The sequence below is a fragment of the Gracilinanus agilis genome, chromosome 2 (genome assembly GCF_016433145.1).
Source record: "Gracilinanus agilis isolate LMUSP501 chromosome 2, AgileGrace, whole genome shotgun sequence".
In the NCBI taxonomy this organism is placed as follows: Eukaryota; Metazoa; Chordata; class Mammalia; order Didelphimorphia; family Didelphidae; genus Gracilinanus; species Gracilinanus agilis.
Window position 1 is genome coordinate 285,821,699 of NC_058131.1, and position 23,245 is coordinate 285,844,943.

Here is a 23,245-nt window from a genome sequence, read left to right on the forward strand (position 1 = left end):
GTGGGTGCTCCAAAAGCATTCATTGAATTGAAGGGAAATACATTGTAAGCAACTTCTATCAACCTTTTAGCACATAGCTTAGCAAACACATAATTTTACTGGAAATAGGATCCTGATCAGCCATTGGTAGTTTTAACTTTTTTTTCAAGTAAAAACTTATTTAAGTTTTTATTTAAGATTAGAAGATTTCAAGACAAAGGAGACCTTAGAGGTCAATTAATCCCACTTCCTCATTTTATAGAAGGGGAAACTGAGGCCTACCTAGTGAGCAGCAGAACTGCTTTCTGAATCCAAATCCTCTGATTCCAAATCCAATGCTCTTTTTACTAACCCCTACCCCCTCCCCCAACTAGTATGTCTCCATTCTAGGTCCAGAGCTGCCCAGTGAAGCAGGAGCTGCTGCCATGGTTACTCCAGTGCTAGAACTACAGAGAGAAGTGACTGATCTGAAAAGGCAGTTTTCCGGAGAGCTAGCTCAGCAAGTTTTTCTCCCTTGAATTCTTTCAGATCTATCATGGCTGGACCTCACTCGCTTAGAATTTCCTGACTGAGCCTGCTCCCCTGGTCCCGTTTACCTGATCTCTCTCCTACTTCTAGGAATATGAGGATGTCAGCTTCGAAGATGGAGCCTGCCACATGGCAGAGAGATTTCAGGGAGTCAAATGTCTTGAATGTGTTAGTTTGGGCTCAAAGGAGACAGAAAATCAATCAGGTAAAATGGCTGCCACCATCAGTAACATGATCTCTCGTCTTATGTGTTACAGTCCTTCTTAGCCTTTATTGTATCCCACCTTATATCTAGGTAGAACACCCTCAAGGAGATTACCTTAATAGAAGACAGGCTTCTTGAGAACAGAGACTATACTGGTAGTTTTGGTTTGTTTTTTACCTACTATAATAATAACTTGCATGCATGTAGAAGGCATTTTACATGTTTGCTTAGGCTAACTGGATTATTTACAACTGGAGCTCTGTAACAGGAGATAAGACTATAGATAGGGTTCAGAGGCAAATAAAATTAGAAAAGAAGATTTGTGAGGAAAGGCTAAAGCAATTAGAACAAGAAAGTTTAGTCATTTTATTGAGGATGGTAGGCTATTCCTCCATCTCCATAGAAGAGAAAACAGTACAAGATGCTTAAACTGTTCAAAGAGAATTCAGAGGGTTATAAAGGAAAATCGAAAGACAGTGGCATATGACAGAGAATAAGACAGAGAGAGTAAAGAGCTTGTAATATTCTACTCTTTAGATGAATAAAGTTGTCTAAGATGATTTAAGTATGATCTTGCTATATTTTATCGAGCATGGAAGGCTGCTCTAAATGAATGCATAAAATCTTTTATTGAAAATAGGCATTCATTTGAGCTCGACCTAGAGATGGGAGGTCCTGGGTTCAAATCTGGCCTCAGATACCTCCCAGATGGGTGACCCTGGGCAAGTCACTTACCCCACATTGCCTAGCCCTTATCCCCTCTCTTCTGCCTTGGAACCAATACACGGTATTGATTCTAAGAGGAAGATAATAGTTTAAAAAAACAAAAAACTGGCATTTATGTACATTTAAGTACCCTTTGATTAGGTTAACATAACTGAGTTGGAGTGACGTAGATATTTAGAAAACCTGGGATTAACATTTTGCAGGTGAGAGAATGGGAATTAGTATATGAAGAGGAAGCTTTTTGTTCAGCATATATTAAAGCTTTGCTTTCCCCTCCTGAGAGAGGTGATGGACTCAAGGTTCAGAAAAAGATGTACAAAGACATGGATATAAGATTCACCTCCACACACTTATGTTACAAGGCCTTTTTTCTTTTTTAATGGAGGAGGGAAAAAAAGAGGAAGATAGCAATAGGGTTGCAAAAAAAAAAAAAAAAAAAGAAGAACAGAGGGTCAATGAGGTATTTTTTTAATGTACAGGAAAAAAAGGAAAGACAAAAAGAAATAATAGCTTTGATACGTAAGAGAAAAGACAGCTGTATTACTTTTGTGTATGATCCCCATTTTTTCTGATCTACTTTACATAAGGAAATGCTCATTTTACTTGGTATACATTAACCTCAGAATTTTCAAAAACACAAAGCACATGATTTCTCTCTGCTCCTATCTCTGGTTCAGTTTCCCTTTTTAAACTTATCGACCTTTGCTGCCTAAGCTTCTCCTCCACCATTTGGTTTTTGTAACTTGGTAAAAGTAAAGCAATCTAATGCTAAAGCTATGAATGGGAAAAGAGAGAGAAGGAATTCTATGTAAAGATCCAGTAAACCTAGGGTCCAAAGACAACCCTGGTTAGTGAATATTTCATTCATTTCTTTCTTTTCTTTTTTTTAAAACCCTTACCTTATGTTTTAGAATCATTACTAAGTATTGGTTTCATGGCAGAAGAGCTAGGTCACAAAGCTATAAATTGTCTGAGGTCAGATTTGAAATCAGGACCTTTTGACTCTAGGCCTGGCTCTCTATTCACTGAGCCACCTAACCAACCCCAAATATTTCATTTCTTATGGACATTTTAGATATAAAACAGGTATCCCTTCTCTGAGGTAGGTTCTCAAATAGGGCATTCACTATCTGGAATAGGCTCAGTCTGCACAGGTTACTTTTCTGTTCTGTAAGTCTGGTTGCGAGAGGTATAAATCTAAGAAGATTAAAATACTCTAATTAGGTAATTGCCAGCTTATTCCCCAAATCCACTACTCTTGACTAGTCATTTCACCACTATTTCCTGCTATTTTACTCCTTGAATTGGAAATTCATTCAAATACTCTTTCTTCTTCTCCTTCTCCTCCTTCTCCTCCTCCTCCTCCTTCTCCTTCTCCTTCTTCTTCTTTTTTAGCCCTTACTTTCTCTTTTAGAATTGATACTAAGTATTAGTTCCAAGGCAGAAGAGCAAGCAAGGGCTAGGCGACTGGGGTTAAGTGACTTGCCCAGAGTCACACAGCTAGGAAGTGTCTGAGATTAAACTTGAACTCAGGACCTCTTGTCTTTCTCGGCCTGCCTCTCTATCCACTGAGCCACCTAGCTGCCCCTAAATACTTATACTTCTTATTGCTTCTCCTATTCCCTATAATAGTTACCATGGGTCTAGGGAACCTCGTAAGGGGGTCAGAGTCAAAGGAAAAAGGAAGAGGCAAAATTGGGGAATGGCTGAACAAACTGTGGTATATGCGGGTGATGGAATACTATTGTGCTAAAAGGAATAATAAACTGGAGGAGTTCCAGGCGAACTGGAGAGACCTCCGGGAACTGATGCAGAGCGAAAGAAGCAGAGCCAGAAGAACATTGTACACAGAGACTGATATACTGTGGTAAAATTGAATGTAATGGACCTCTGTACCAGCAACAATGCGATGACCCAGGACAGCTCTGAGGGATTTATGGTAAAGATGCTACCCACATTCAGAGGAGGGACTGCAGGAGAGGAAACACATAAGAAAAGCAACTGCTTGAACGCATGGGTCGGGGTGGACATGACTGGGGATGTGGACTCGAAATTACCACACCAATGCAACCACCAACAATTTGGAAATTGGTCTTGATCAAGGACCCATGACAAAACCAGTGGAAATGTGTGTCGGCCATGGGTGGGGGGAGTGCGGGGGGTGAAGGGGAAAGTAGGAGCATGAATCATGTAACCATGTTAAAAATGATTATTAATAAATTTAAAAAAAAAAAAAAAGGAAGAGGCAAGAGCTCAAAGAGCCAGGACTTGGCTCCATCAAGTTTAAAGCACTGATTAGGCCCCTGAATGTCTGAGGGGACCTATTTTAATTTTCACCAAGTTCTACCTTTGCTCCTAGGATGTTTATTTGTTCCTTCCTAACTGACTACATCTTCCTTTGGTATGAGGCTGGCCTCAAAGTCAGAAAGACCTAATTTTAGGTCCTACCTCTGATTCATCCTGGCTATGTGACCCTGAGCAAGTCCCTTAACCTCTGGACAGCCTTCTATGATGGTGTTTCAGAGAAGGTACTGACTGGCATTGGCAGGGGGAATCTCTTTATTTGGTCTCTATCCACCTCTCACCTATCACAACCAAAGCAGTCACAGTTTGAGAAACAAACTTACTTGTGGATGGTGGGGCAAAGAGTTAAAACCAGAGTCTGTTAGATGAAGTTTGGCTCAAGAATTCCAAAGCTGACATGGATTTGTGTCAACTAAATGAAACAATCTTGTTTTTCAAACAATGGACTTGTTTCCCCCTCTGTGCTAGCACCTATGTATCATTCCTAACTGTGTCCCGTGGTCCTCCTACGTGGCATGGAAACAACAGAAAAAAAAGGCTTACACTGAGAGAGGAGGTTCCAGGATGTGTTTTTGCCCAAGGTCCCTTTATAAAGGAAGAAAATGGGCATCAGAAATTGGCTACTTCCTGCATCTGCAGTCCTTTGATGTTATTGATCTTGAGTAAGCGAATTCCAGAGTTGAAACTTGCACAAAGTAGGAAGGAGAGGTCACAGACAGCCAAAGAAGTCAAAGGGCCAGATCCATCCAGAGGGAGGGTAAAAAGGCAGGCTGGAGAAAGGAAGAAACCATTAGTTTCTTTGGAAACATGAGCAAACAATGCAGGTATGGACATCTCTTCTACAATCTACAATCTAAGAGAGTTGCCTAGAACACTAGAAAGATGCCAGTGTGTGTCAGAAGTAGTTCTGGAAGCTTGTGTGACCCTGAACAAGTCACTTAACCCCCACTGCCTAGCTCTTGCCACTCTTCTGCCTGGGAACCAATAAACAGTATTGATTCTAAGACGGAAGGCAAACCTAGCCTGGAAACTAGCCTTCCATCCACAACATCATGATCCTTCATGAGGTATACGGGACATAAATATATAGGGGTATAATATAGTACACTATAATATACTATAACACATTGATACTAGCAAACATTTCTCAAGATTTGTAAAGCATTTAAAATATTATTTCACTTAATTCACAACAATCCTATGAGATAGCTACCAAAAAGCTTTATTTTACTCAACATACATTGGACAAGCATTTAATACACAGCTATTACCATTCAAGATTTTGGTGGCTGTTATCTACCAGCCTCCAGAACCCTGTCCTTCCTTCCTCAAAGAGCTCAATCAGTAGAGTTCAGTCTTTCTCTCCTTTCCAACACTTGCCTTCATCCCTGGAGGCTTCAACATCCATGTAATTTGGTTTCTCACTGTTTCCCATGACCTATTTCTCCACCCCACTTCAGCCTCACAAAGGCAAGGTCAGACTCTTGCTCCTGCCATCACCCCACAAACATTCCATTTCTATATTTAGGAACCATTATTTCTTTACTAATGATCACTTTTCTGTGGTTCTACCTTTCGCTCTGTCTTATGACCCCTACCCTGGCCTCTCTTCTCTCTGTGACTTCCAATCCCTCTAGCCCTCCATTTTCCCCCGGGGCCATCACACCTGTATTAGTGCCACATTCTCCTCTCATCCCCATCCTGACTCCTTGGTGAACTCAGTTCAACCCTAGTCAGGTTCTTCTATCAATTCCCTCACTTTCTTATTGTCATCAGTCAAGCTCCAGCCTTGGATTTCTTCCACTATCTGCTGCCTCAGCTCCTGCTCTCATGCTGAATGGAGCTGGAAGGAATCAGTCAACATTTTTCATCTCAATCTGGCCCTCACTACATCAAAATAGCCCTGGTATGCCTCCCTAATCAAGTCACTCTCTGTAGTGGTTCTCCCAAACCTTTTCAGTCCTCAATTCTCTCATGGCTTACCCTCTCAGCCAAGAACCTTGCCTATTTCATGGGAAAAACTGGGCCATTTCTGAGGAGCTCTCTCTTCTCCCTCACTCATCTCATATCACCTAGATGCCTCTTTTATCATCTTCCATCAGAGAGTGGCCTTTCTCCTTGCTGAGGCAAACCCACTCCATGCAGAAATGATACCATTTTATCTCTTCTCCAGAAAATCAACCTATCATCCCTACTCTTTCACTCATCCTCAATCTCTCCCTGTCCCTGGCTGCTTTTCTATAGCCTACCAATAGCATCTGTGTTTTCCCCATCCTCAAAAACTCTCCCTTGCTTTGTGCATCCCTGATGACTGTCATCTTAGATCTCCTTTACAGGGCTAAATTCCTTGAGAAGGCTGTCTCTAATTGGTGCCTCCACCTCCTTTCCTTTTACTTTCTTTTTAACTTTGCAATCTGACTTCTGAATTCATTGTTTGAGACCCCTTTCTCCAAAGTGCTGAAAGATCTTTGAAATGCTAAATCCAGAGGCCTTTCTTTCAATCTTTATCTTGACTGATCTCTTGGTAGCCTCTAACACTTGTTAGTCTCTCCTTTTCCTCAATGCACCTCTAGTCCGTTATACTCCTCTCTCAGTGTTCTTCTCCTAGTGGTCTAACTGATCCTTCTCAGTATCCTTTGCTGGATCACCATCTGGGCCAGGTATGGTACATCTAGGGTGTCCCCAAGGGTTCGGTCCTGGACCCTCCTCTCTTTTTTTGCCATATTATTTCACTTGGTGATCTCCTCAGCTCCCATAGATTCAATTATCACTTCTACGCATATGAATTTCAGGTCTATTTGTTCTATCTCTTTTAGCTTCAATCCCGCATCTTCAACTGCCTACTGGACATCTTGAACTGGAAGCCCCATAACTAAAACTCAACATGTCTAAGACTGAAATCATTATCTTTTTCCCCAAACCTTCTCTCCTAACTTCTCCAATACAGTCACAGGCATCCTCCTCCTCCTAGTTACTCAGGCTTACAGCCTTGGTGTCATCTTCAACTCACTCTATCCTCCTCCACTGCCAGTCTAGGCCCAGTGGATTCTAGAGCTGAGTCTTTCCTCTGATACACTATGACCCAGGCGCAGGTCCTCATCACTTTCCAACCTGAACTACTGCAATAGCCTTCTGGTTGATCTTCCTGCCTGAAGATTGCCCTCCAGTTATCAAAGTGACCATCTTCAACTCTGCCTCCTGGTTCCCTTAAGTCTTGGCTAAAATTTTAAAGAAGGCTCTTCTGGTCTCCTTAATGTCAGTGCCTTGTCGCTAAGATTATCCTTGTATGGGGCAGCTAGATGATTCAGTGGTTAGACAGCCAGGTGTAGAGTCAGAAGGACCTGAGTTCAAATCTAGCCTCAGATCATTCCTAGCTATGTGACCCTGGTTAAGTCACTTAACTCCAATTGCCTAGCTCTTACTGTTCTTCTGTCTCAGAACCAATACCTGTATCAGTTCTAAGACAGAAAGTAAAGGTTTAAAAAAAATTACCCTTGTATATATCTTGTTTGCCCACAGTTATTTGCATATTGTCTCCCCCAATTAGACTATAAGTAACTTGAGGATAGGAGCATTTTTTGCCTTTGTGTTCTCAGCACTTAGCCCATTTCCTGACACATAGAAGGCACTTAGTAAATGCTTATGGAGTTAATTTGACCACTGGTAAGGTGTTATGCTAGATCTTGAGGAAAGAAACAAAACAAAACACAAAATGGTGTCTTTATTTAAAAAGCTTATATTCTACGAAAACATAGGACATATAGATAAGCAAATATGAAATAGTTTGATGAGGGAAAAAGCCCTAACAACTGGAGGCATTAAGAAAGACTTCAGGTAGAAAGTAGTCCCTGGTGTGAGCCCTAAGGGAAGCTAAGAAGTCTAGGAAGCAGAGTGGAGGGAGGGCATTGTAAACACCAGGGCCAGGCTATGCAAAGACATTTTTATAAACTCCAAAACAGAATGAATGAGAAGACTCAGGTTCTTATTCTGGCTCTATCAATGACTCTGATTTGGAATAAGTCATTTTATCATTGAGCCTCAATGCCCTCCTGTCATTTCTAAGGTTCCTCCTAACTCTAATTATTTGTAATTTGGAATAAATAAGGTTAAATCAAATACTAAAATAGTATTTACTAAAGATGTACTAAAAACTGCCAACTGTAGGGAAATTAAGAGGACTTCTAATGACTTGTCTCTGAAAGAGATCATGGAGTGAATCTTTGCTTTTGGGGGAGCCCATGTAATGAGAGAAAGTGAGGCTTCTCATCCTCAAAGGTCTTCTTGGAGCCTTGTTCCGGTTGGCTGAGAGACAGTCACTTAAAAGTCATTGAATCTAGTTTTGTGGACAAATCCAAAAATGTTGCTAGCCTTTCCTATGATTATTTGAGCAAATAATCACTACAAAATGAACTCAAAATGGACAAATCTACCCTCACACTCATAGCTCACACATGCTAATGTTACCTTTCCATAGCTGAAAAATAAGATGTGATGAGAAGACTGCCCTTCGTCTCTGACTGGGTTATTACTGTTCACAGCGTTTTGGGCTGACTACAATTTTGCCTCATGCCCTTAAATCTTTGCTCCAAGAGTCAAGCTGACTCCCACTTCTGAAAAACAAGTATTCTGAATGATTTATGTATGAGAAATAGGATTTGAAGTTTTCTAGTTATCGTCTAAATAGAATCTAAATAACTGTATGTACTCAGCATACAGGACAGAGTGTGCTAACCCCTATTAATCTGAGTAACTATGTTTCCCGAAATGTTTTTCTCTCTGGCTTTTTGGTTCTCTTGTGCACTGAAGTGTTAACTATGCTACCAGGATCTGCTGTTGTGAAGGGGGGAGCACTTTTTTTTGGTCTGCTTAAACCCTTACCATACCTTAGTCTTAGAATCAAGACTAAGTATTAGTTCCAAGATAGAAGAATAGTAAGAGCTAGGTAAGGGGGTTAAATGTCTTGTTCAAGGTCACACAGCCAGGAAGTGTCTGAGGCCAAATTTGAATCCAGATCCCCTTGATGCCAGCCTAGCTCTCTATTATCCACTAAGCCACCTAGCTCCCTATTATTTTGAGTATTACATTTTACATGTAAGTAGGGAATATGACTTGATGTACGTAGATGCAAAATGCATTTAAAATGCAAAAGGTTATTTAACTGACTCAGTAGTGATAATACCTGCAGAATACCACTATTACTGCTTTTACCAAGGGGTAGGGAGACAGTGCTCCCAGGATCTTAGTATGTCTCTATAATCACTTGGAAGTTAGGCATCTAATGAGGCAGGCATCAAATTATACATTTGATACATTAAACCAGTGTAAGGAGAATGATTAAATGCTTTAAAGAAGCAATTATTTCTGCCATGGGGCTTTTGGAGAAATGTATAGTAGGTCTCTCACCTCCAGTATCTCTGTTCCAAATCTTCACCTTGGAATCAAATGAGGAGGTAGCAATGACTGGCATTGGAGCTAACCCAATCGGCAGAAAAACACAGGATGTCACTGTCTGGAAATGTCCTTTATACTCACATATTTTACTTCTAGTCTGTCGTAGATCCCACAACTGCAACATAATGACACAAGGTTTAAAAAGGAACCATTTTACATATTTTCTTCTAGTCTCTTATCTGCTTTATTTCTCAGGCCATTCATCCAGTCCTCCATCATTTTGTCCCTCCACTGGGTAATACTTACTGAATACCATGTGCAAGGCACTGGCCATTCATGAATATTGTATAAGGAATGTGCATTCTATAGGTTTTGTTGATGTGAATACTTTAAACTCTTCTTATTAAGGGAGAGATTGTTGCCAAACAGACAGCTATAGCCCAGGGAGAGCATAAAATGGCCCTGCTGCCCAGAGCACCCCTCCAGCTGCCATGTACTAGGTCTCTATGGGGTGCTTAAGGAAGTTAGTGGGTAAGAGGTCCCTGCCATAAGTATAAAGCATGAGTAAAAGACATAAGCATATTGGCTTTGTCTTTTAGTCTCTGTGCAGATGATGTATAGAAATATAATGCTGGGGTAGGCAGAACGCTCAGTGGATAGAGAGACAGGACTAGAGACAGGAGGTCCTTGGTTCAAATCAGGCCTTGGGCACTTCCTAGCTATATGACTTTGGGCAAGTCACTTAACCACAATTGCCTAACCCATAACATTCTTCTATCTTAGAAATAATACTTAGTATTGATTCTAATATAGAAATTAAGGATTAAAAAACATTTTAAGAAGTATATATAATGTCTAGAATAAGGGAGGCAATAGGCCCCTCCCTCCCCCTGGCCTGGGTGTTAGTCAGCTTGGTTGGAGGAAGGGGTATACTAATAACTAAGACACTTTCAGAGCAGTGAGACCAAGATGGTGAAAGGTTTAGCTACCATGTCCTTTAAGAAATAGTTGGGAGAGTGAGTATGCTTATAGTGTGTAGAAGGGGCTCAAGATGCCATGTTTTCACTATCTGAAGAGCTGTCACGTTGCAGGAGTCACTTTTTAATATTTTTTTTCTGTATAATCTCTTACCGTTGCTTCACAGCCTTCCCCTTCAAAGCCACTGCTACAGGAAATGCAGTTATAACCATCTGGACTGACATCACAATAGGTCTGAATATGCTGCTTTATAGGAAATCTATGAGCCACTTGCAACCCTCGACTGTCCCAAATTCTGAAATGGAAAGGAATGCTAATGAAGTAGGTTAAACATTTACAATATACCTACATGAGAGAATCTGCAAGCATAAAATCTCTGGCTCTTTGCTGCAAGACCAGAACAGAATGGAATGTTCTGCGTTGTCTAGGAGACAAGGTTCCCTGGAACAGAGCTGGCTACCAGCTTCCAGAGCTGGAGCAGAGGCTCTAAGAAATGAAAGCAGTTGCTGACGTCTTGGAATATTCTATTCAAAGATTTAATTGACAAAATTTATAAAATGACTTAATTTTTCCAGGTAATTTGGGCCTGGTGACTGGGCTCTAATCAAACCATGAGATCTTTTTTGTATGTGGTAAGGAAATCATTTTAATAGAACTAGGTATTATTCTAAAAGTCAGATACAGAAGATTTACAGATAGTCTCTAATTTACGCATGGTCTCAATTCATGGGATTATTTCCATTTCATCTTCTTGCATGGTTTCCGGCACTTTCTATGTGGAATCTAGGTTATAATCTAGAGTTCTTGCCACCACAAGTTAGAATATACACTATTCTCTTAATTCCATTAATTATAATTTTAACTCTGCTCCACACTTAAAAGCAATACCTTTTCCACCCCACCTCCTTTCTAAACTATTTTATTGGGGACAGCTGGGTAGCTCAGTAGATTGAAAGCCAGGCCTAGAGACAAGAGGTCCTGAGTTCAAATCTGCCCTCAGACACTTCCCAGCTGTGTGACCCTGGGCAAGTCACTTGACCCCCATTGCCTAGCCCTTACCACTCTGCTGCCTTGGAGCCAATATACAGTATTGACTCCAAGACAGAAGGTAAGGGTTTAAACAACAACAACAACAAAACTATTTTAGTAATAATAGTGATCTCTGCACCTAAAGGGAAAGAAGGGAATAAGCTATAAATGCCTATTATGTGCCCAGCATTATGCTAATCACCTTATAAGTATTATCTCATTTGATCATCACAACAACCCTAGGAATTAGATGCTATTATTATCTCCATTTTATAGTTGAGCAAACTGAGGCAGAGAGAGGTTAAGTGACTTGACAAGTCTTCCTGAATTCAGGCCCAGAAGTCTGTCTACTGTGCCACTCAGTTGCCAAAAAAGAAGAAATATGAAGCTAAAAATAGGGCTTTTTGTTAGGGGTTAAAGGGTATAGTCATAAAGATGTATTAGGCAGCTAAGTGGAGAAATAAAGAAGAGATCAAGCAAAGACAAGCTCCTCTAATCATGGGGACATGGTTGCAGACTACATGGGGCCAAATATGAACTTTTTTTTTTTTAAACCCTTACCTTCCATCTTTGAGTCAATACTGTATATTGGCTCCAAGGCAGAAGAGTGGTAAGTAAGGGTAGGCAATGGGGGTCAAGTGACTTGCCCAGGGTCACACAGCTGGGAAGTGTCTGAGGCTGGATTTGAACCTAGGACCTCCCATCTCTAGGCCTGGCTCTCAATCCACTGAGCTACCCAGCTGCCCCCCAGATATGAACTTTCAAGGAGCCAGAAGGTTCAGCGGAAGAATGAAGCTAACAATAAAGGACAAGAATCAAGTCATATAAGCATGTACCCAGAGGCTCTATTCCAAAAACTATCAAGGTGAGCTCTACAGATCTCTACTCCATCAGCAATCCCACCTGACGATTTTATCTTCGGAGGTCTGGAGAATAAGTGGTTCTCTAGGGATCCAGCACAGATGAGTGACCTGGAAAAAATGAACTTTTAAAAAACTTCAAAGAAAAACCCTATCAAACTCCCTAATCTCTCTCATAATCTCTCCATAGTTTCAAGCAAATCACTTCCACAGAAAATAGATAATTATAACAATATTTTTAATAATGTGTGTAATAACTATTGTATCACAATAATATTATTCTCATGTTGTTATATTCTATTATATATTTTATTTTTATATATTATATATTACTATATTATATAACATCCATATATTATTTTTATGTGTGTGTAGGCAGTTAGCTGGTACCAGGCCAGCAGTTAGGATCATCTTCCTGAGTTGAAATTTGGCCTTAGACACTTATTAGTGGTGTGACTCTGAGCAAGTCACTTAACTGTATGCCTTAGTTTTCTTATCTGTAAAGTGAGCTGAAGAATGAAATGGCAAACCTCTGCAGTATCTGCCAAAAAAAAAACAAAACTCAAATAGGGTCATGAAGAGTGAGATAGGATTAAAATGACTAAACAACAAATAATAATATTAATAATATAATAAATTTCTCAAAGATCTAAGAGCTAGCAAATGTACTTTTAAGAAACTGTAAAATTTGTAGCCTACATCATCTTCTTTAATCCAGCATCAATAAAAAAACATTTTCCAAGCATCTTCTATGTATTAACTATTCATTTATTCCTCTCTGTATCTTAATCTCTCCTACACAATTAATTTCAGAATTTGGGAAAGAGAATGAAAGTAATTCAAACATCTCAGGAAAGGCCCTATGTCAGGCACTAAAATAAAATTTTCTGATTACTTTGTAAAAACCAACAAATGGATGCAGGCATTTATACAGTCTCTGCCATTTATAGGACTGTAACAATTTTCCACTACCTGTTTGACAAGCCTCTTTCCCTGCCTTCAAATCCTTCCTTATGAGGATCAACCAGAGGTCACACTAGAAACTATTCCTGATTGTAATCTGACTGTGACTAGTTAGCAAAGTCACCCTATTTCTCTCCTGTCATCTGTTCCCTCCCATCCCAGGGTTTTTTCTTCTTCTTTTCTTGGTTTGTTTTCATATTAGATATTGTCTGATGATCCATGTTATCTGGCCCTCTGTCTTATGGGCAGTTCTTAATGCAAAAAATGCAATGTCTTAAACCTATGCCCAGATGATCAGAAGGGGAGTCTGGAAGGCCAAATGAATAAACCCATGGCCAAACTTACTACATCTCTGAGGACTCAATCCAAGGGAAGCCAGAATTCTCTTTTCTCATTACTAATGTGGCCCCCTGCTGGTTTGGGCATATGATAGTTTTCAAAATTAACAGTTCTTTCTGTAAAGGAGAGAACAATAGGTCAGTGGATTTTCCCTTATAACCTAGTCCTGTTGTTGGTGAACCTATGGCATGCATGCCAGAGAGACCTGCTCCCCTCCCCATCTCCATTTGCTCCTGAGGACATTTCTCTCATCATTCGCTCCTCTGCCAAGCAGCCCAATGGGAGCACTTCCTTCCTTCCCTGTCTGGGGTAAAGGAGTGGCTCACATGTGGCATGAGGGTGCAGTTTGGGCACATAGTCTCTAAAAGGTTCATCATCATTGATCTAGTCTTTATAATCAGGAAATAATGAATCCATCCATCTAAGTAAAGGCAGGAGTTACTTCCTTTGGATAATCTTCTGTATATACCAGATTCATAAAGTCAGGAATGATGAAAGCTTTTAAAGTCAATGCATTACTATATTAAATAAGAAGGTATGTAGGGTGTTTTGTAAACCTTAAATGCTACATAAATGTCAGCTATCATTATTATGTAGAATCATGGAAACATTACTGTTAGGGCTAGAAGGAACCTTAGAGATTTCTGTTAGTGCTGGAAGAAACCTTTGAGATTTTCTTTTTTTTTAAACCCTTGCTTTCTTTCTTAGAACTGATACAATTAACCATCTAAGACAAAAGAGCTGTAAGGACTAGGCAACTGGGGTTAAGTGACTTGCCCAGAATCATACAGCTAGGAAATGTCTGAGGTCATATTTGAACCCAGATCCCCTTGACTCCGAGCTCTATCTATTAAGCCTGTGATGATAAACCTTTTAGACACTGTGTGACGTGCTCTGCCCCCTAGACTAGGGGCCATCCCTTCCCCCCACCTTCCCCCTACCACTGCCTTATCCCAGACAGGGTTGATAGAAAGGGAGTGGCTCAGGTGCTCCACCCAGGGGAGGGAGTAAGTGCTTCCATTGAGCTGCTAGGCAGAAGGGCAGGGAGGCATGGTGGAAAGGGGGAGGGGAGTAGCTCCACTGAATCTCTTGGCCTTTCCAGTGACTAACTCTGGCAGAAGACCCACAGAGAGGTCTCTGCATACCGTCTTTGGCATGTGTGCCATAGATTTGCCATCACTAAGCCATCTAGTGGCCCCTATCTTAGATGTTTTCATTTTTAATCCTTCATTTGATTAAAAAAAAAGGAAAATTAGGCCCAGAAAGATGAAGTTTTTTTGTTCAGTATCACACAGCTAGTTAGCAGAGCTAGGACTAGGCCCCAGAGACCCACCGACCTCCTATCTGGTATGTTCTTGCCTCTGCATCATGCTGCCTATTACAGACATGGATTTTTTACCAATTTCTTACCAGGTTTCTTGAAATGGTAACCCTTTGAAGACGTTCTCCAGTGCTTACATCCCACAGGCACAGTGTATTGTCCCGAGAACCAGTACATATCTGTGAAGAATCTATAAATGGTTTTGAAAAGATCATAATTTGAAATGGAATTTAGGAAAAGTACTCTCATAGGAAAAGCTCTGCAGGTTAGAAATAGGTTTGATATAGGCTTCACCTGGACTCACAGCTAATCCAGTAACAACCATATCATGGCCTGGAAACTGTTGTGTTGGTTGTGAATTTCCATTTAACTCCCACATTATTGCTGTCTTGTCACGAGATGCACTGAAAAATTGGTTTGATCCTAAAACACAGGCTACCTGTTTAGAAAATGAGGCAAAAAATCCATAGTTTTATGTCCGGGATAGACTGAATTTCAAAAAGAGAAGAAAGCTATGTGCATGATTCTCTTATTAAAAGTAGAACACCTTAACTTTTCCTATAAAAATCCTACTGATATTCCTGATTGTAGCAAGGTGGTGATCATTGGTTCTTGAAGGTCAAGCTAATCTCTTGGAGGTTCTTCAAAACTGGGAAGGTTTTAAAAAGGGTCCCAGGGACAGGCTACATGAGTGTCCAAGGAATAACTAAAATATGGGGGAAAAAAATCCAGATGCCTGGTGATGAATGCTTTGGCCACAGCAACCCAAGAAACAAATATAAATACTAAATACAAATACAGAAATACAAAAGGAGCTTCAGTGCTCTATGACCCCTTCCATCTCTCCAGCGATGGGGGCAGAGTATGCTAAGGGCAGAGGGCGATAAAGTTTTTAGACAGTTTTTAGATCATCTATAAACATTAATGTAACGAATGGTCCTCTTGGCTTATAACTGATAATATAGGAGAAAATGATACTTTAACACTTTGAAGCATGTATAAACCTCATAGGAACTCCTGCCTCCACTGATGGAACTGAACTCTCATTCATGCTTTTTAATTCTGTACAAGGCTTGTCCTATATACTTAGAAGAGTATCTACCTAATGTGTTGGAGGCCTCCCTTGAAACTATTTGTTCTGAAGGACTGCAGCTGTAGATCGAGGTGTTGGGGCACAAGCAATTGCTCCCTAGAACTATGAGAGAAACAGCAGAATTGTTTCATGATGCTGTATTCATGGCAGACAGAAATGAATGGACCCAGGACTGGAAATAAGAAAGTGTGTACATGGCTCCATCATAATACAGGATGTCTAACATTTCATGGGTTCTGATGTAGTATTCAGGCTGGTCATCTGTTTCCCCCCTACCTCAATCAAGCAATAAACATTTATTAAGTACCTACTCAATGCAGGCATTGTATGAAGCTCTGGACATACAAAGACAAAAAGAAAAAAGTCTTTGCCCTTAGGAAACTTACATTTCATCAAGGCAGGTGAGGGGAATCAGGAAAGGTTTTGTGAAAGAGGTGGTGCTTGAGCTGAAAGGAAATGAAGCAGAGGAAGAGGAAGAGAGGAGGAGGGACTACCTTCCAGGAATGGGAAAAAGCCTGCACAAGATCATGGGGATGTGATGTAGTGTGTGAACAAAATGAAGAGGCCAATTTGACTAGACATAAGAATGAGGGGAAGGGGGAAAAAAATAGGAACAAAACTAAGTCAAGAGGGAAAGGTCACTGTCCCGTGCTTAAAGTAAAGGCAAAAAGTTGCCTTACATCTAATGTAGGAAAAGATGCCAAGGGAAGAAGTCTTTGATTTTATCGCTGTCTCCCTAAAGGTAGTCAGCAACTATTTTTCCATTAAGCCTATCTTCTTATTTTAAAAATCTTGATATGGATAATCTATACATGTAACTAATTTGTTCTTAAAGAAAAAATGATATGGAAACTGAAATATTTTCACAGATAATTGCCATCTAATCCTTCACAATCATAGTTAATTGAGAGGTGCAGAGAATAAGATCCCACTGTGTTGGTTGTTGGTTATGAAAAACGTTCAACATGGTAACAAAACACAGCCTTAAAGGGTCTCCTCTAACAAGGCATTTCCTTTGCACACTTAAAACCCTATTAAGATTTCTGATTGATGAAAACATAGAGATAACTGTCCAACAATCTTCTGATTATTGATATCAAGAAGCATGAAACAGGGACATATATGTATATATATGCATATGTACATTTAATATACACACACATATACAAATAAGTGTGTGCATATGTGCTTCCCAAAGATATTTCCCACAATCATGGAAGATATGATTATGTTGATTATGTAAAGGCCAAATATAAGAAGGATCCCCTATGAGTAGTGAAACCCTCCAAATATGCCTGTCCTCGGATGAAACTGATCTGATTGCATCAAGTCCCAAAATACCACAAAGTTTACATTTAATAAGATTCATAATCATTCAAAAGAGATTGGCCTGGTAATTCATATAAACCCCCCAAAGTGTACAAAGAATGCTTATAGCCAGAGTTGGATGAGCAGGCCATTAATCATTCATCAGCATATGTATGTTGGCTGAGTACTGCAGTTGGATAATGAGCTAGGCACAGAACTGAATGGGAAGAAGAGAGAGGACTAAATTATATCTGGGAAATTGCAAAATGTTTTCATTAATCTGAAGCTATTCCTTGAGACAAAAACCCATCTTCTTGATCCATGAAATCAAAATCACAGATGGAAAAAGGTTGATATAAGTAGCCTATAACATATAGTCTACAATGAATTATGCCCAAGAAGGGGAGTATATCATTAAGGAAATATTTTTATTAGAAAAGTATGTTGGCTATGAAGCAAGAATGAAAGATAACAGATGAAAAACAGAATTCATTAAGAGATGAATAATAGAGTTGCTATAGCAATGTCCATGAAATGTTAAAAAAAAAAAAAGTTCTGGAGGAAGGTCTTTTATGGTTTACTGCAGACTTGGATGGGGACAGGGAACATGAGCAAGAATTGTACAAGATGAGAACACATAGAGGAATTGATATTTGTGCCAACAGAATATCAAACTCCTAAGAGATAAACTGGGAACTTGTTAAGAGACCAGAGGGTCAGTTTTATTCCCTGTCTCTGTATCTTTGTTGACATTGCTCCCTATCTCTCTGCCTGCTGAGATCCTACCAATCCATCCAGATGCATCTGAAATCCTACCTACTTTGTGAAACTTTCTGTTTTTATGCTCTCTTATTTACTTTATTGTATGATGCTTTTAGACATCTCTTGTATTGTTCTCATTTTTAAAATTAAAATTTAAAATTAAAACTCTGTGACCATGTGAATAATGTCAGCTGATTCAGGAAGAATTTCCTCTGTACTTTGATTTGAGAGAGAGTTGGCTCTGTTCTCTCTTGCCCATCACCTGAGCTACTATGAATACAAACAGAAGTCAAATGTTTTATACTTAGCAAAAATAATGGGATGAGTACTATGCTCTTCTGTTCCTGGAAAAGGGACTCACTGTATCAACAAATTTAGAATCTTCCATTATGATTAAACAATCAATTAAGTGGAGGGCTGAGAATTAGCATTTATTAAGTGCCAGGCACTGTGCTAAGTGCTTTACAAATATAATTCCATTTGTCTCTCACGATAACTCTGGAGATCTCCATTTTAGAGATGAGGACACTGAGGTAGACAGAAATTAAGTGATTTGTCCAGGGTTACACAACTAGTGTCTGAGGTTGGATTTGATCTCTGACTTTTGCCCAGCACTCTATCCACTGGACCACTTAGCTGCAAATAAATGCCAATAAACATTTATTAGGTACCCATGATATATCAGGCATTGTCCTGGATCATGGAGATATAAAAAAAAACCCTAAACAGCCCTTGTTCTCTAGGAGCTTATATCCTATTGGAGAAACCACATATACAGATGTGGGAAAGGGATATAGATTTAGATATAGATATACATACATTTAAATGTATACACAATAAATAAATACAAGGTCATTTGTAGGGAGAGGTACTAGCAGCTGGAGGAATCAAGAAAGAAGGTGGTACTTAGGAGAACGTTTAGAAGAAAAACAGATTCTAAAAGTAGAAAGTAAAAAAGGCTGGTATACTTGCAGGAATTGGGGAGAGCCATAGAAAGGCATGGAGATAAGAAAGGACATGTCATGGGGCAGGAACACTAAGATGGTGTTTTGACTGGATAGTGGAGTGAAGAGAAGTAATATATAATAAGACTGGAATGGTTGGTTGGAGACAGGTTATAAGGAACTTTAAATGACAAATGACTACAAGTAATATGGACCTACTAATTCTCTAGTACTAACTAATCTTCTATTAGTTCAGGTATTTTGTTTTTGGCTGAGTTTGGACAAACTCTCATATACAATGACAATTCATCACCACCCACCTGGACTATTTTAATAGTTCACTGGTCCCCCTGCTTCTGTTATCTCTTCTCTAATCCAGTCTCCACACAGCTGCCAAATTGATATTCATAAAACATCTGACCACATATATCACTCTCCTAGGTGAAAATCTTCATTTGTCAGGGTTGGGGGGGGGGAAGGTGTGAGAAAATTTAGAACTCAAAATTGTAAACAATGAAGGTTAAAATTTGTTTTTATATGTAATTGGAAAAAACTTTTAAATTTAAAAAATCTTCATCTGCTTCCTAATTATAACCTATAGGATAAAATGCAAAAATCCTCAGGCTGGTATTTAAAGCCTTTTATATGGTCCCTGCCTGCCTCTCCAGTCTTACTTTCCATTACTTCCTTTCAAAGACTCTACTCTGGTCAAATGGGGCCTGCTAGCTATTTGCTCTATACAACATTCCATCTTTTGCCTCTTCCTTCGCATTTGTGCCTCTGCCAGGGGGTTGTTCATATGTCTAACATATATTCCCTGCCTCCTTCCCTCTGCTGAGCATTCTTCAAAGCATGGCTCAGATCCAACTTCTTTTTCTGATCCCCTCAGCTGATAGTGCTCTCTCTCTCCATCTTAAAAATTATTTTCTGTCTTTATTTATTTGGGTATATAGTGCATGTCCCCCAGGAGAATATAAATTGCAAATACTTTGGAGACAGAGATGGTTTGGTTTTTGCCTTTGTCTCCTCAGAGTCCAGATAGCATCTTGTACATAGTGGGTATTTTTAAATGTTGAAACTGAATATACCTTGGTGATTTCCCCTTCATGTCCTTTGAATTTTTTCAGTAAATCTCCAGATTTCCAGTTGTAGGCTACAACCATCTGCAGAGAGAGTGGTTAGAAATATTTACCTTGACCACAATATTTTAGTTCAAATGAATATAACTATAGTTCACAGGCCTCCAGCCCCTGCCCTTGCATTACTTCTTCTCAGTATCCTTCAACCTCATACCTCTACACTGTGAGTGGTTTCATCCTTTCCTTTGGCACATCATATCACCCTGACTGATTCCATTTAATTTATTTCGCTGTCCTTTCATCACCTTCATTATGATCTCCTATTCATCTCTTCTCTCTGTAGAGGCTAAGCTCAAATATAAAGATCTAATAAAGTAAATTCAAAAGTATTTACAGAAGTTGAGGTTTAATGCATTGGTCTTAAAGAAAATTACTGACATGTCTTGTTTTCACATTCTGGTTTATTATGGATATACTCGCCCCCTCATTCCTACCTGATATTGAATCTCCTTCATAAAAAGCAAAAATAAACAAAATAATGATCATGTTTAATGATGTATATAACATTCTGAACTCTATAGTCTCTCACTTCTCTGCCACAGTTATCTAAAACTGAGATTGGGTATTGTAATTATTAGGGTATAGCTTCCTTTTATTGTTCTTTTCATTTATTTTACTGTAGTTGTTATGTATATTTCTGTCCTAGTTCTTCAAATTCATAATTTTTTCCTAAACAATAACACTATATCATATCTGTAGACCCCAGTTTGTTCAGCCATTCCCTAATGAATGGGCCCCTCCTTTGGATCAACTTCTTTGCTGATACAAAGCAAAATGGTTCAATGCATATTTTTCTTTCTAACTTTATCCTTCTGAGGGCATATACTCAGAAGGTCAAAAGATATAAACAATTTAGTTACTTTTCTTGAAAAAGCCCACATTGTTTTCCAGAAAAATTGTTCATTGAACTTTATTTTTCCTAAACTCTAACTTCTGTCTTAGTATCAATTCTAAGACAGAAGAGTGGCAAGGACTAAGTCCGTGGTGGTGAACCTATGGTAATCATGCCAAAAAGGGCATGCAGAGCCCTCTCTGTGGGCATGCCTACAGACACATGCCAGAATTTCTTATTAGAAAGCCTGAGGGACTTGGGGCAGAGCTATTCCCCTCTCCCTCGCCATGTGCCTGAGGACAGTCCTCACTTCCCTCACCCCTCTGCCCAGCAGCCAATCCCTTCCCCGTCTGGGGTAAGATGCTGGGGGAGGGGCTCACATGCTGCCTGAGGGAGCAGAGCAGTCAGCAGTCTGTTGAGTCTGTGGTAAAGACAATTCCAGTGGTGGGGTTGTAGAGGTGCTAGGTGTGAAGGGAGCCTAGCTCATAGCTTAGCACATAGTTGGAGGGGAACAGAGCTAGAGGGAGCAGAGTGTTTGGGTCACTCTCTTCCTCCTCTCCACATCTGCCTCTCATCATCTGACCCCCTAACCAGCAGACCAATGGGAGCACTTCCTCCCTCCGCCGTCTAGGGTGTAAGTGGGGGGCAGGGCACTCAGCCTCTAGGGGTGGGGAATGGGGCCCAGCACTCCATCTCTAAAAGGCTCACCATCACTGGACTAAGCAATCCGGTGGGATTAAATGATTTGCTTGGGGTCACAAAGCTAGAAAGTATCTGAGGCCATATGTGAATCCAGGTCCCTCTGGAAGTTCACTGGGCTTTTAAGAAAAAGTAAAATTAAGTTGCTAAGGACAACTGTCCTCCATTCATTGTTTAAGAGTAGTAGTCAATCACTTATGCTACAATGGTTGTATGTGTGTACAGGTTGAATGTCTATTAATAAAGTAGTTATGTGCATTAGAAAATAGCAAAAACTATGGAAACAAAGCAGTCACAAGCAAAAAGAAGTAATGGTCCCAGGGGAGTTCTAGAAAAAGGTGTAAATATACTTCCCAAGAGGGAAAGAAGACTATTAATATAGAACAGGTTGAATAATCTAGTTTAGTTAATCAGTGGTTCCTAAATCTAGAACAGCCAATTACGGCTACTTGTTTAAAAATTATTTTTTAAACCTTTACCTTCTGTCATAAAACCAATAATGATATGTACTGTTTCTAAGGCAGAAGAGTGGTAATAGCTAGGCATTGAGGTTAAATAACTTGCCCTGGGTCACACAGCTAGGAAGTGTCAGCAGCCAGATTTGAACCCAAGAACTACTGAGCCATGTAGTTGTACTCTTCCCCCCTCCCCCCCACTTCTTGTGTTTTTTTTTTTAAACCCTTAACTTCTGTGTATTGGCTCATAGGTGGAAGAGTGGTAAGGGTGGGCAATGGGGGTCAAGTGACTTGCCCAGGATCACACAGCCCCCCCACTTCTAATCCTAAACTTTTAAATTCTAATTTTCAGATTATTAACTAGATTTAATCTCAGTCTCAGTCTTGTTACAATTAGTGCAGTTATGTTTACCTTATCTTTTCCTCCTGAAACACAAATAGCTGAATTCAGAGCAGTAATAGAGCTGACAGCATCAGTGTGAGCTGGTTTGTATTCCTGGACCACTTTAATAGAACTATTCTCTTCCAGGTATCCTTCAGTTCTGGCAGAGAGGGGATTCAAATAACAGGGTGAAAAATTTCAGGACAGAGGAAGAAGCTACTGAGACTAAGGGAGTAGCACGGGGAAAGGAATGGTCCAAGATGGGGTGGGGATCCCAGACCAACTAATATAGGAGTACTGAAGCACCAAAAATCTTGGGGGCAGTCAGACACTAAAAGGCTTGCTAGCAACTGGGAATTGTTATTACTCTGTAAATGCCCAGAGAAGCTGAATAAAGAGAAACTTATTAACCCTCAGACAATTTCCCACAAACATTTGCAAGTTCTACTGGCTTAGAAATAGGCACTAGCTATGTCAGACTTACAGGACATTTCTACCTCAGTGGAAACACACCAGTCAGTCCTTCAAAGGATGGTAATTCAGCCTCACTGTCCATCCTCTCTAAATTCTTTTGTTTAATGAAAGGGTGATGTGGCTCTGGGCTGGAACGTTTATAGAGTTAGGGCAAGATCACACTGTACCTGTATTTGTAGGTGTTGTGTTTGATTTTGCTATGGAGCTTCCCCATGGTTGCAAAGTACACTCAGTCAACACCTGTGTCAATACAGCATGCCACTGTTGATATCCTTGAGCCAGCATCCCTGGAAATAAATAGAAATTATGTCACCTGGATATTATAAAATAATTCCACCAGTGATAAAGAAATAAGAGTAGATGGTCAGAAGGCTCACTACTGGGCATCTAGGTTTGTTACAAAGGGTTATAGTGCCTTTTGATTCTTTTTCCACATCAATGACAGAATGAATGACTAATAAATATTTAAGTATCTATTATATTCCAGGAACTATGGGGATGAAGTACAAAGGATGAAACAATATAATCAGTTTT

General features: G+C 39.8%; 1 protein-coding gene across 1 annotated transcript; it reads right to left on the bottom strand.

The window, feature by feature from the left end:
- Positions 1–4,351: 4,351 nt before the first annotated feature.
- On the bottom strand, positions 4,352–22,931 carry WDR31 (WD repeat domain 31). The gene is made up of 9 exons (XM_044661370.1): positions 22,879–22,931; positions 22,268–22,397; positions 19,819–19,893; positions 14,918–15,062; positions 14,713–14,813; positions 12,044–12,111; positions 10,265–10,406; positions 9,146–9,308; positions 4,352–4,512 (listed from the first exon to the last, which is right to left on the bottom strand). Exons 1-9 carry the CDS (start codon positions 22,923–22,925, stop codon positions 4,352–4,354), a joined length of 1,032 nt encoding a protein of 343 aa, XP_044517305.1. The 5' UTR covers positions 22,926–22,931.
- Positions 22,932–23,245: the final 314 nt, after the last annotated feature.